This window comes from Cydia pomonella, chromosome 15 (genome assembly GCF_033807575.1).
Source record: "Cydia pomonella isolate Wapato2018A chromosome 15, ilCydPomo1, whole genome shotgun sequence".
In the NCBI taxonomy this organism is placed as follows: domain Eukaryota; kingdom Metazoa; phylum Arthropoda; class Insecta; order Lepidoptera; family Tortricidae; genus Cydia; species Cydia pomonella.
The window spans coordinates 16,316,794-16,331,527 of record NC_084717.1 but is presented as its reverse complement, the minus strand read 5'-3'; the positions used below and the strand labels follow the sequence as shown (position 1 = coordinate 16,331,527).

Below are 14,734 nucleotides of genomic sequence, written 5' to 3'. Positions count from 1 at the left end.
GATTTAAAACACTCCCTTCGGTCGTGTTTTAATTTATCGCCACTTGTTTCGAATTTCCTATTTTTCGCACTTGTATCGTAATGTACTATTACAAAATTGGATGTAGAACGAAGGGAATATCAATATCCAGAGAGGAAAATGGGGACTATGTTTGTATGGAGAACCGGTCATCCCTTTTCCTTTTAATAGTTTAATATGCTTCGGCACATGATTATTTGAGACAATATACACGCATTGTATTTCCATTACCTTAAGCAGAGAACACGGTGGCTTCGAAAGAGTCTCGGGTCATGTGGAAATAAAGCTCTTCACATAATGTTGTGTAATTCTCCTTTTTCCGAAAGTGTCCGCGAAATGTCCAAATGCACAATTGCCCAGAGTATGCAGTATTCTCTTCATCAGCTATTATGGCAGCCAGGGCCAATATTTTGATTTTATTATTTATTTCTATATCGACTTGCTTCCCATCGAACCAATTTTTTCAATGTGATTGACATTTGTGACATTTGTCATGAACAGTCCGTTATTTGGACGGCTCGGTGAGCTCGGACAGCCCGGCCCGGCCTGTCTCGCGCTCGGAGACTCAACGATAGTGTCAACGCATAGAGATACTATAATATACAGATGATGGCCCGGTCGCCCCGGCCCCGGAACGGTCCGGCGACGGTGGCGCTCCTGAAAGTCCGTGTGACGGCTCGCTCCGGTCCGCCCCGGCCCGGCCCTGGCACTGTGTAGCGTGAGTCATCCTTAAAGATTGTATTCGTACATAAAACTTAAAACTATTGTTAAGACTAGAAAACTTTATTAGATAATAACATTAACATTTTAACAAAAATGCAGCGTGCCTTTTAAAAAGTAGACTTTATTATCAGCCCGGATTTCACCTACTTCAAAATTACAGTACCTAAGTATAAAATGTTCTGCCACTGGGATATCCGATTAAAATCCGGACCCGTTGTCCCACAAGTGGGAACAAGGTCTCCCTAACCAAATAAGCTAGATTCGGGCCATGTTGTACCTCGCGCGTCCAATGATAATCCCTGACAGTTCATTTTATGGAGCATCTGAATTGTAAACACATTTTGGAAATTGTATGGACATCTCTATGTAAAGATCTGTTTTCATTGGAGTTTGGTTAGCCTCTTGTTTTAATTGGCACATTCAGTAAATCCAAGAGGAAGGTAGTCACCATTACGTAATTAGAAAAACTTAGTATACTATTGAGTATTCTGGTTTTAGGCCATATAAAGGTTAGTTTGAATTTTGGCGTCAATTTGACTTTTTTGGACGCTGACAGCGTAAGCTTTAATGTGACATTCGGATGTCACCGCTTTCCCATTGACATATATATTATCTAAGGACGGGCCTTACGGGCACTAAGAATGGTGCTAGTTCAGTGGTGTCACTCACGAATTCGAGCCAAATCGTGCAGTATAAAGGTCACAGCTCATTAGAGCCACCCCGCACCCGACCCTCACCGCCTCGCCTCGAGCGGTTAGTATTCTTCGTATGGATTTCTATGGGCATGCGCTCACTACATCAACTTCGTACCACCACCGGATAAGTTGATGTAGTGAGCGCATGCCCATAGAAATCCATACGAAGAATACTAACCGCTCGAGGCGAGGCGGTGAGGGTCGGGTGCGGGGTGGCTCTAATGAGCTGTGACCTTTATGCAACTAGTTGCGTCCAATCAAGTCATCAACCAATCGCGTTGCTGTTGTGCAAATTGGCACTTAAGCGTCTCATATCAATATACGTCGTATACGCGGGACAAGCCTGCGCGCGCACCATCTGTCCCACGTTCCATTGCATGAATTGAAATAATTTGTCCCTAGCTTGAGTTAGTATGCATTTTTGGAGCTCCCTGTACACTCAGGCGCACTTGTTAGCGTGTGTCGGCCTTCAGGTGAGAGTTTTATGGTTGTCAAAAATCATTGGTGTTGAGCAGTTTTGTGTGTGTAGCGGGAGTGCGTTCCGAAAATACCCGGTAGGTCTGGTAGACGAGTACTAGTATTAAGGAGTATATAACTGAAAAGAAACAAACATTAATTAGTTTATAGCTGCTGTTAAGGCTTTCAGGTTTTAAGTAGCTCTTTCTTAAACAAGCACTAAGAACTAAACAGTTGGGTGAATCATTTTTTTTTGTTTTGTTATCCTGTCCCGTTGTCCAAGGGACAACAGTGGCACAGTTTGTTTGAAGAGACGTTGTATGCCGTTCTATTAACATGCTTAGTAGGGGGCCCATTATGGACATTGGTTATAACGACCACAAAAACGCAAGTTTAATACATTTAAGTGCCATAAAATCAGTATTTCAATGAACTTTTGTCCCCTGGACAACTAATCGTAACCATGGCAACGAGTGACGCTAAAAAGTTGATTCTCCCAGTTACAACAGGTAAGTACCTACGCGGCGAAAGCCACGCAACCATAGTTTTATTTATTTATTCAGAGACAAATTAAAGTCGGCCCAACTGCCTTATCGTTCGATATGAAGTAGGTAACATGCGAGATAATTTGCATTATTTTTGTCACAATTGTTTTTCAACTGACATTTCACTTCGAATCCAATGGAGATCAAATCAAGGACGTTCCTTCAGGACATTCATGTCATTCTAAAATCGAAATCGATGTTATTATTACGCTAAAATAACAATTCCATGATAAGAAAATTGCTGTAACAAAACATTTTATCTTTATGCTGGTCGTAATAGCTCCCTATATACTGCATTGTTCTGCCGCTAGAGGCAGCACTAGCACAAATCGTAAGCCATAGCGTAACTTATATTACTTATATATACTATGCCTAAAAGAGTATTTTGATAAGTTTTCAGGTTTGTTTACAGTTTGTACTAGTGGCGCCCCCTACGCAGAGTTTTGCACGTAATTTGCAGTTTCTGAACCCATCATAAATGGTTTATGATATGTGTGTAGGTATAGATACAGTATATTGTATAAAACATTAGACTTACCGCAAAGTCCTAAAGGGATCAGCGTGTACATCATGACAATTTCCCCCCATTGGACTCCGATCATCACGAGACACGCGAGCACGCTCAGGACCAACACGGTGATGCCGAATCTCAGGTAGGCCAGCACGTAACTCTTGTTGCGCTGGAACAACATTTAAAATAATCTTTAGCAAACTAGTGAAATGGACGTTTTTACTCTGGCAAAAAAGGGCAAAGAAAAAGGAGCGAAATTTAAATTTTCTATGGGAGGACAACCCTTCTTTCTACTTACAAAAATGGCTTGCCAAACGGTTAACCACGGGTTAGTGGGATGGTGCAAGTGGCGCTAAGTATCAGCTCTTTTCCAAAAATATGTAAGGCATTTTTGGCATAAACATTTGTACACGATTCTTACTCATTATTTATCAACTTATTACAAATAATTACATAAAGTAACCAGTAACTAGTCCAACCCGTACCTGGTCGCTTCCGGTCCAAGAGTGTCCATAATCCTCTCGGCATTAGCCTTTGCACCAGAAACTACTCGGAGCGGAGGACTCTCCTTTTTGCCTAAGTCGACGGCCTATGTCACGCATAAACTGTTTCGCAATCTGCGCCCCAGCAGACCAGGAGACTACCAAACCAACGCAGTACCTACATACTTTATAAAACAGTTTTAAATGCGACTTAAATAATCTATAGGTGTATCTCTACAATACAATGACACTAGAATAAACGGTTAGAATACAGTAGTTTTAGGGTTCTGTACCTCAAGGAAAAAACGGAACCCTTATATGATCACTCGTGCGTCTGCCTGTAGTAATGTCCGTAGTGTATGTCTGTTACAGCCTATTTGCTCCGAAACCACTAAACCAATTACCTAAGTTGAAATTTGGTACACATATGTAAGTCACCAAATCCAACGAATATACCTAAATGAATTTCAAACATAGGGACCACTTTTGAGGAGTAAATGAGAAAAAAAAACATTTTGCAAACTACATCGGGTTATACATATCAAATGAAAGGTTTCATTGGGTCCATCTCACATTTATTTTATCATTTTAACTTCAACCGTTTAGACATTTAAAAAAAAAATAGTCGAATAATGACCATTTCCCCCGTTCAAAACGTCGTGCTAATTGTGAGTTTAAAATTTAAATCAAGTGAGTCATTATTCACAAAATATTGCAAAATTGAGCAACTTACACGTCGGATTCCCACAACCAGCAGGATTGCGAACGTTAGCGGCAAGGCACTGGCTACACAGGAACCTAGAGCGATGCCCACGAGCATATGTACCAACACCAAGTCAGAGCCTCGGGATTCTCCGTCGAAATAGATGCTGATGTTGAAGATTAGGAAGACGAGGCATCCTATGGAAGCTGCCATGCAAATAATCTGGAATCAGAAAGAATAAAGTTATTGTTAAGTTTATTGCTGCACGGATAAAAGATGTCTCACGCTAAAACGGCCCCGGTCCGGGCCGAGGCGTTCGACACATCGTTTTCTATGGAAAGCATGACACCGATCACCCGTCATAGAAAACGAAGTGTCGGGAGCCGTGGCCCAGACCGTTCTAGCATGAGTGCTTGCTTGTTTACCGTATAATCCGTATACCGTATAAAATAGAATAATAATAAAAATGCCGATTCCAAACTAGTTTTGTTACGGTTGTTTTACGTTGTGGGTATTTTCACTTACGGCATTTATGATGGAGAATACGAAGCATCCTTTTTCCACCGGCGCCCCGCAGCACACGGAGGACGAACAGCAGGAACGACTGAAAGCATACATTTTACATACTTAAAATATGACAACCGAATCAACTCTAAAAACCCTATAACTGCGAAATGCGAATAAATGTCTCTGTTCTGTAGCAAATATCGACGTACGGCCTGATTCGAACTTTAAGGTACGTCAAACATTTGCTAAAGATACGACATGGATTAGATATGTCAGTGTCAAAAGTGACATTTCTTCAAAAAAAAACGTCACTTTTGACATTGACATATCCAATCCATATCGTATCTTTAGGAAATTTTTGACGTATCTTAAAGTTCGAATCGGGCGGATAGGCGAAATGTATTGTAGAACAGTGAATTTATTTATTTCGTTTATTTGGGGCTTCAACAGCAATACAAATAAAATAAGCTAAGCTTGAATTTACAAAACATATTAAACCAATAAAAGATTTATTTAGGTTTCCGAAGTTGGTCCAATAGAAAAAGTTGTTTAGTAAACATATTCATTTCGCACCGTTTGTATGAAGAATCGGTCACGTGACTTATCTCCATTTCTCATAAACCTCGCCCCGAAATGTGGATGCGTGCTTACAGCATAAATACAGTACAAATTTTTTGCTAATGTGGATCCACGTTCGGCATATGAGCGGTTAAGTCTTAGAAGAAACAGAATAAATTACATAAAGAAACATTTCAATACTTCATGCTTGTTATTTCAAACCTCCGTCATGCCATGTTTTGTTGAACCATGCTGAACTTTCTCATGAACTCACGCGAATTAAAAATATTTAAGTAACATTGTACGCCAAGGTACGCACTGCACTGATGCGAGAACACAACCCAGCTCAAAAAAATATAAAAATATCATGAAATACCTAACTAATTATATCAACACTTACTTCGATTCCATCGTAAACAACACCTCAAATATTGATTTTACTATTTTGTAAATACTAAATAAAACAGTTGAAAAGCCACGCGTCTAATAACAGTAAGTAAAACAGCTCAACTGAGAGATCTGACCTTGTTGCTACTATATTATTCGCAAACATTTATTCGGTCGAGTGTTACGGCGTGTAAGAGCGCTGTCTCGCCTTGTTGTTCTGTCTTGCTCTTTCACTCTTTTCGGCATGTGGCGCCAAATGACATCATCGAGTCTGTATAGTGTATGGCTCAGGGGAGTTACGTATCGTATTCAGAATATTCTATGTGCTACCTTTGGATTTTGAATTTATTGCGTTCGAATACGGTACAAATTTCAATAAGTTTTCCAATGGCAGTTATAACTGGGGGCCTACCGCGAAAACCGAAATTCGCAATTTACAATTTACTGTTATACAAAAGTTCTTGTAGTGAAGAAACGGCTAAGTCACATATTTTGACTGGTGTAGAGTTTGTGAAGTTAGATGCTTGGCTCTACATGAGACCTGATATTTGTTTGACAGAGCGAGCCATATGGTTTCGTTTTGGCAACATTTAGCATGAAAATGTTTTTGGTGGGGTATAGATATCAAGATAAAGTTGATAGTCCATCCTTAGCTTCTAAGGACCAATCCTGCCAAAGGAAATCAATTTCATGAGCTGCAATTACGACTAATTACAAGTATCTATCGTCATGTCAATTATTTATTTATTTTCTAACTGCGCTATCATCAGTACTTGTCACGCTTTAAACATATAAATAATTCGCAATTAATTTTGTCTCATAATAAACTTTAAAGTGTACTAAAAATTAAGCGCAAGTAATTTTTGAAAGTCGCTCAATCATCTGTAATCTTTCTACCGCTAAGCTACTTTATCAATAACCAGGTTTTGGGGGTCCCCCGAGCTATGGGAGCCCCGGGGCATTGCCCCACCTTGGTGCCGCCTTACCGTCATGCGTACGTTTACGTTGCGTCTGGGAATATACTTGTTTCAATCAATCAATCAATCAATCTAAACTTTATTGATAAAATATAGTTATTTTACATGTCAACTCATTATATCTATTAAATCGCACATTATTATATTATAGATGAAAACATTATTTACACAAATATAATTATTTCAAAGTTCATTATCATTACGGGTTGAATTATTTTAACTATAGCTATGCATATAGTTTATGTGCGTAGGCCTTGAATGTCGACAGACAATCTTAATTTTGCGGCTACAGACTGCGCGCTGGCATCGCTACCGAGAGCTACATGTACTGCAGTGACTTAGTTCGAAATTTGCCCACATACATACTTAATTTTGTATTTTGTGTTTTTATTCGGCGTCTGAATGAGTAATCAATGTAATAATAGCCGAAACTCGCCAGTCGAAAGTTGATAGTGTACGAATAGACACGCGTGCTAAATTCAGACAAGTATTTTGGAGTATTGGTTATTACGAAAACATGCAGAACGGACATAGTCCAGTACATAACAAGTCCAAGATGAAAAGTTGTTGTAGTTGTTGTATAAGTCCCAGGATCGAACTTGTAATTTGGGCATCTATCAGTTTGGTGAGTAATCAAAAGATCAAAACACTACTTTTTTAAGCTAGGTACTAATTAAGTAAGTAAAAAGCAATATTGTATGAGCAAAATTGCAATTTCCTTATTTTCATACCTACATTCAATGTTTTGAATATGGAGCTTTCGATCTGATTTCTTACAATACCTAGTAAAAAGTAAAAGTGTCTTAGACAAGCGAAACTTTGTCAAGACACTTTTACTATTGGGTCGTGTTTAAGTTCCAACTTCCCTTTAACTCCCAAAGTAACTATATTGCAAAGGCCGAAGGCGGGCTTGCGTGCTCGCACGCGGACCATTCCTTGCAAGCAAAAGTACAACTGCTTTATTTTTTCCTTTTGGAAAACAACCCTCCACACATTAAAAAAACTTTGTAATACCTAGTAGCGGCCCGATTCGAAGAATGAGATACGATAACGATAAGTTCTGGTTTAGATAAGTTCTCATTTAGATATCGTTAGTATGTCGTATAATTGATAGAAGCAGCTCGTTTCGGGCAACCAATGTCATATTGACGTTCGTATCGAAATATCGTAGATAGGTGGATCTTATTGGGATCACAGCGGAATCGAAATAAACATCAATTTTGAAATGTCGTTTAGGTATCGATCTTTTAAAGATCTTTAATCATACTTCGAATCGGACCGTAGAGTCTAGTTGACAAGTTTGTTTTAATGGTATAGATCATGTCATTCACGAAGACACGTGCCTTGACTCTTACTGTCATGTTATTAAAGGTTAGATTTGACAAATCTGCCCCCTTCTGCCCCCTTTACTTCACGACCACGATCACAAAGCCGTCTTGTGGTGGAATGAAATAGGAAATATTGCATTTATGTATATTGCTCTACAATTATTTTTCAATAAAATGTGTGACCCGAATAGTACTGTTTTACAATTTTTAGTTCTTGTATTTTTTTATAATTTCCATGTGTAAATATTAAATTCCATGTGTAAGTGATAAATTGCTAATTGTGTATTTAATTAGAATGTGTTATAAAATTCTGTCTTTTGTGTAGCTTTTATGCAGTTGGTCTCAAGGCATTAGACCCTCATTAAAAATGGGATAGATTGACAGCATTGGCTTTTGTGTTACATGTACCTATTATTGTTTCAGAGTTTCACCGTATTTATGCTAATTTTCATGTTTTTCGGAATAATGTTTATAGACGCAATGGGCGGAGATCACCATTCCTTGTTTGAGTTTGAGGATTTCAAAATGGTGATATTCACGTCGGCGTTACTGACTGATATCGTGTACAACGTGCTTGTTATGGTGGCTTCTCTTGGGGTAAGTAGATATTTGTTGTGTTGAATGAATGAATGAATTTTATTTACGGAATACGGGTTACATAGGGTTGTTAAAAATATAGTATGTACAAGTTCTCCATATTCTACTTAAACAAGCATGCAAAAATTATCTGTATTTTTGATGGATTGTTAGTGATCCAACAAAATACAGAGACTTACCCTATTAACAAGTTTTATCGAACAACATGCATACTATTACTATGTGCATTTAACATTAAAAAAATCTTCCATAGTATAAACATTTAGGTCACATAACCAGGCATACAAATTTGTTTTAAACTGGTTAAGGCATAGATTTTTTATATTTTTTGGAATTTTATTATATATTTTTACGCACATAAAATATGGACTATATGTCGTTTGTTTCAAGCGAGCTTTAGGAGGTACATATAATTGATCTTTTTATCTTGATATCCGGTCGTTGTAGGTTTTAACTTCATAGTTTTTAGTAAAATAATTTTGATTGCTATGCACAAATACAGCCGTTTCGTATATGTATAATGAAGGCAACGACAAAAGTTTGTGTAGTTTAATTAAATATGGGTTTAATATAGCTCTAATAAATTTTTTTTGTTTAACAAAAGCTTTTTGCATGTCAGGGGAATTTCCCCATATGGTAAGACCATAGCGGAGTACAGACATAACGTAGCCGTGGTATGCTACTAGGGCTGCCTCATGAGATACAGATTGTCGTAACTGTCGGAGTGGAAAAATAAATTTATTCAATTTATTACATATATTTTCAACATGGACATTAAAGTTACAATGCTCATCCAAATGTATACCTAGAAACTTTGTGCTGTGATCTTTATCAACTTGTTCTCCGTTATAAGTGATGTCAAAGTTCCTTAGGTTTGCTCTTTCTTGTGAGGAATCGTACATGTTTAGTTTTAATAATATTTATGGATAGGTTGTTGTTTTCTAGCCACTGTATAGTCTTTTGTAAGGTTTGCTTTATCTCTTGTTGATAGGTCAGATCATTCACGCACGGTATTATAATCGATGTGTCGTCAGCGAATAACACTGATTGATATTCTATAATCTTTGGCAAATCATTTATATAAAAGGAAAAGAATAACGGCCCCAAGACGCTACCTTGAGGTACCCCGAATTAGTATTGATGTTAATCAAAACAATTCTTGAGATTAAACACACTTGTATTGATTATTATCAGTATATTAAATACGAATATCAAAGCCATCATTTATCCGGAATCATAGAGAGAAAAAAGTTACCACAGATACCAAAACTATAAATATAGCCGGTCAAATTTGTCAGTAGAAAAAGGCGCGAATTTCAAAATTTTTGTGGGACGATAACCCTTCGCGCCTACATTTTGAAATTGGCCGTATTTTTACAGCATATCTGACAATTTTTTATTTGAGTAAGGCTCGACGCTTGGCACAATATTTATTAGGTATTTGGCTGTATTTAAAATACTTAAATGATTTCACACCATGCACGAAATAAAGCACTATAACATTAATTGAGAAACGTAGACAGCAGTTATTTTTAGACACTATTTATATTTTATAATTCGTATAGAATTATAAAGAGTAGATAACTTGACCGTGACCTCATTTGCTAGTGTTTCATATACATTCCATACTGGCTAATCGTTTTGACAGTTCGCAAAAAGAAACTGATTTGACTAGTAGTCAAATACCCAATTGAGGTATATCCTTTAACGGGCAGACAAGTTTCAGATATTACGGAAAATAGAACCCTGTCATTATGAAATGAAGTTTTAAATCATTGTTATTGGGTGCTTATTTTTGTCATATAAAATATATTTATTTTTGTCATAGTCAATAGTCGTAATGTTGCCGTGAAAAAAATTAAAACGCTTTTTCATTAGTGAAAACTATACAGTTTACAAAATATCAATTTTCTGAAACACCGTGGAGAAACTAGTTTTCGCCAAAGTGCCTCGAAAAAAGTTTTGTGAAAATTAGTTTTGACTAGGCTATACACATACCAAAATATGCTTATTTTTCTATGTTCTTTTATAAAATAGTTAGAGTCTGGCTACTGAAATATTACACAATATTGTGGCGGGAAATTCAAAAAATCTAGGGCTGGTCACACTGTTTGTAGTAGGAATTATAGTTTTGATACTAGAAAATATTTTTGATTTTCTGTGCACACGTAAGGTACCTAAGGAAATAAGTTAATATAAGTTGACGTGCACTCAAAGTCAGCTCACGTAATTTCTACCTCTATGTAAAGAACAAAGACATATATATATATATATATATATATATATAGACATGTTTCGCCAAGATATTTTTATATCAATTTATTACTGACCAGTCATTCCACAAATTTCTTCTAAATATTAGTTTTCGGTAACTCGTTACATTCCAATGTTTTGATTTTATTGATATTTTCCAGAACTTCCAGCTTATCCGTTTCTTTACACACTTGTCCTGTTCATGAGTTCAGTTATTAATAAATTCACGTCCTTAAGACAAGACAAGACAAGACAAAGCATTTATTGCAATCATATTAAGTACACAAAATTACATAATATGTACCCTGCAAGGGCGCAGCAGTCTTATAACTAAATAACAATCTAGTACAAAGATTTACAGACAATTATTTGAGATCACAGGCAGTACTTAAGAGCTAAGTTACCTACTCATAGCATAGGTATTAATTTAACGTTCCATTATCAAAAAACTCCTGCAGCGTATAGAAAGATTTGTCTTTTAGATGTGTGTTAAGTGCTTTATTGAATAATTTTGAATTTTCTATTTCTTTTATTGACTGCGGAAGTTTATTAAAGATTTTTATGCACATCATGTGTGGTCCGGAGTGAAATATTGTTAAGGTAGAAGTGGGCAAGGAAAGGGAGTTATTTTGGCGGAGATTTAATGGTTTTGCATGTCGGTCTTTTGCTTGTAGGAAGAAAGAGCTGTGTAATTTGACAAAAGTGCAAACTTCAAAAATATATAAGGAGGTAAGTGTTAATATTTTCAGGTTTTTAAAATGTGGCCGACAACTTTCCCTTGGTTTTATGTTCGCTAAAATTCGGATGCATTTTTTTTGTAGAATAAATAAGTTATTGGCATTCGTACTATTACCCCAAAGGAGTATGCCATAGCGGAGTATGGAATGGGCGTAGGCAAAGTTATAGTCAAATGTTAGAACTAGTACTTAAAGTATCAAAATATTAATAGAGCACCAACCTACTAAATTGTTTACGACTTGTAAACATAGCAGTTTTTCGTTATACAACGCTTCACGTCGACTTCGCACATTATCGTAATTATTTATGAGGTTAAATAATAGTTTCCGGACCTCAGACTTCACTCGGTATAGTCATTATTAATATTATTTAAAATAAACCGCATACAAACCGAGAACAAATTGAATGAATGACATAAAACAACAGGCTTTTAGCTTTTTTTTAAATCATAGACAATTGGTGCCATGGTGGATATTGCCATGTGGTATCCCACATGGCAATATCTGTCAACAATATTTGGCTAGCCAGACTCTTTAGAGAAGTCGGTCCTGGAGCTGGCAGTTAATGTGTTTGTTAATTATAGTAGCTATCCAATACTTCACTCAGACTTTGTGAAACAGACTCTAAACCAATTAAATTAATTTATGAATATTTTTGTGTTCCAGAAAAAAGTGAAGCTGCTCAAGATTTCCTTTTTCCTCGGTGTCGTGATGTGTGGCATCTTGTGTTCCGTGGCTGCAGTTGTGCACATGATGCCATCAAGTTCTTTGTTTCATGAGCTAAGAATGGTTTGGACGGTTTTCGGCTTACTAATGATAGGTGAGTTTTTTGCGTTTTTTCATAGAAACGGCACCATCTTCGTAAATACAACATGGAAATATTTAAATAAGAAATAATTCAATAGAAACTAGTGACTGTGCGCTGTAGACCTTGCGAACCCGTATAGCTCCGCCATTTTGAAAAAAAAAACGGAATCTGAACAGACAAAAAAATTATATAATTATCGATCCTGAGGGCTTGGTCAAGTAAATTCACCAAAGCCAAACGATTTTTTTTAAATTCAGTATAGGTGTTGTAGTATAAAGAGTATTATTTATTTTCTTTATATAAATGCCCATTAGCTGGCTGAAGTTTACTTGGAAATGTAGTTGACAACATCCACTTGACTGTATTCTAGCAAATCAATGATTTGATATTTGAAACAAAATATGTATCGGGTTAACAGATGCTACGAAAAGTCACGTAACTATTTTTACATAAGTACATTATTTAAGTATCAATTGGCATTTTTCATTAACAATTGTCATAATTGGCAAGGCCCCTAAGTCACCAAATTTCACGAGAATCGATTGAGAAATGCCACCTCTGCCGAACAGCCGAACATACGAAGTTAATTTTGCCGAAAGCTGAAACGGAGTCCCTCGCTCTCGCTCAGCCACAAGGTACACTGAAAAAACGTAATAATTTCTTTATTTCTAAATTATTAATCACTTTTAGATATATTGATGCATTGCATTTGTTTTCCAGTTATTCGCGGGTACATGCTCCTGATAATGCGCGGCGTTATGTCGGATCTACAAGACCATAGCCAAACCCATGAATACATTGGCTTGGGGAAGACGAACGGAATGAGGATGGACAACGAGCCTCCAATTTAACGTATATAAGTGAATCGACTTTTTCTAGTCATTCGTTACCATGGTTACCTCTTAAAAATCCTTAATTTATGGTATGTGAATATACCAGGCATGCATTTTGTGGTAGTAATAAGTTATCAATGATATGCTAAGCGTCCTAAGAACGTGATAAGTACAACATTTCTTCTATCAAACTGTGCCACTAAAGTCCCTTGGATAACGGGACAAAACAACAAGTAGAAAAAATTATCCACCCATTTATTAATCTTATTAATTGGCCTCCATGGGCCCCATGGCTCCGCCGTTTTAAACATGTGTAAAAATTAAATTAAATATAGACTTTAAAATGATAAGTTCTTATTGATTAAGACTGGCTATCTAATTTAAGAATAGGTGATATGAAATAAAACAAAAAAAAAAAACTTTGTTTTACTTTCAAGGGCGCTTTCAATAAGAGAAATAACTTATTGATACCAATGTTTGGGGTGGTTTGGGAAAATCCCAATTACAAACCACGAAGTAAATTAAAGAAAGGACGCTTGGCACGAGGAATTTTGGTACATTGACCCGCCTGTATCTCTATCGCTCGCGTGTAATTATATTGATATTGATATCCCGCTTATGATGACGGCGGCAATAGCTGGACGGCGCGGCGGTCAATGACACTGTGCGAGCGAGATAGCAATTAAATTATGCGGGTGAGATAGAGAGAGATGGCACATTGCATCCGATTCGCACGTCGATGATGATGTTTGAGCGAGACAATGCTATGCGCGTAAATCGAATACAGTGTGCCGCCATCATTCATCATGTTAGAGTCGGACCAAGATAAGTTGGCAGCGATGTTGGCAGCGATTTTGACAGCCCAAGTGCAAGTGTTATTTTAAACGTCAAACTTCTATGAAATTATAGCCGGTCTAAAAACTTTGTCAGTAGAAAAAAGCGCGAAATTCAAATTTTCTAAGAGACAATTGGCCCCTTCGCGCCTACATTTTTTAAATTTGCGGCTTTTTTCTATTGACGAAGATGGCTTGACATACTATAAGACGTTTACTTAACACTTGCACAGGCTGGGCTATCAAAACCTCTGCCAACTAATCTTGGTCCGACTCTAACTCTCGATTATAAACACAGCGTACTAGCGCCGTGAGTGATTGTAAGAGACTCACCTTTTACAGAAATCGCTGTTAAATCGGTCGATCTGTTTTGTGTCATTCATAAAATTGTAAACAAAGGAAAACGTAACAACACACAATCTCTCACCATTATAAACGTACACCTTGTACCCTTTTATTTATAACTCAATTTAAAAGTGTTACTGTTTTGATTCTAGTTAATTTTTAAGCATTAACTCTGGAAACCCCCCCTTTCCCCTCCATTGGTCCATCAAAATAATACAAAACAGGCCATAGGATCATTCTCCTTTTTACTGCAGGTTTTTTGTCTCCAGAAGCAAGTATTTGCGTATTATATTTGTAAATTATGTATTTTTTTATTTTATATCAATATAAAGCATATTTTAATACTACACTAACCGACTATACACTTGTAACCAAGGTAAACAATATTTTATCTATTTTTATATATAAAGTCTGACCAGTAGGTAATATATGATCAAT

General features: G+C 36.8%; 2 protein-coding genes across 2 annotated transcripts; one reads left to right on the top strand and one right to left on the bottom strand.

The window, feature by feature from the left end:
* Nucleotides 1-753: 753 nt before the first annotated feature.
* LOC133525995 (uncharacterized) lies at nt 754-5,731 on the bottom strand. Its single transcript, XM_061862451.1, has 5 exons — nt 5,599-5,731; nt 4,659-4,737; nt 4,164-4,355; nt 2,976-3,117; nt 754-2,031 (listed from the first exon to the last, which is right to left on the bottom strand). The coding sequence occupies exons 1-5, from the start codon at nt 5,607-5,609 to the stop codon at nt 1,928-1,930; spliced, it is 528 nt and encodes a 175-aa protein (XP_061718435.1). The 5' UTR covers nt 5,610-5,731; the 3' UTR covers nt 754-1,927.
* A 1,252-nt stretch (nt 5,732-6,983) lies between these two features.
* LOC133525992 (uncharacterized) lies at nt 6,984-13,178 on the top strand. Its single transcript, XM_061862447.1, has 4 exons — nt 6,984-7,187; nt 8,314-8,487; nt 12,144-12,297; nt 13,006-13,178. Exons 1-4 carry the CDS (start codon nt 7,080-7,082, stop codon nt 13,134-13,136), a joined length of 567 nt encoding a protein of 188 aa, XP_061718431.1. The 5' UTR covers nt 6,984-7,079; the 3' UTR covers nt 13,137-13,178.
* Nucleotides 13,179-14,734: the final 1,556 nt, after the last annotated feature.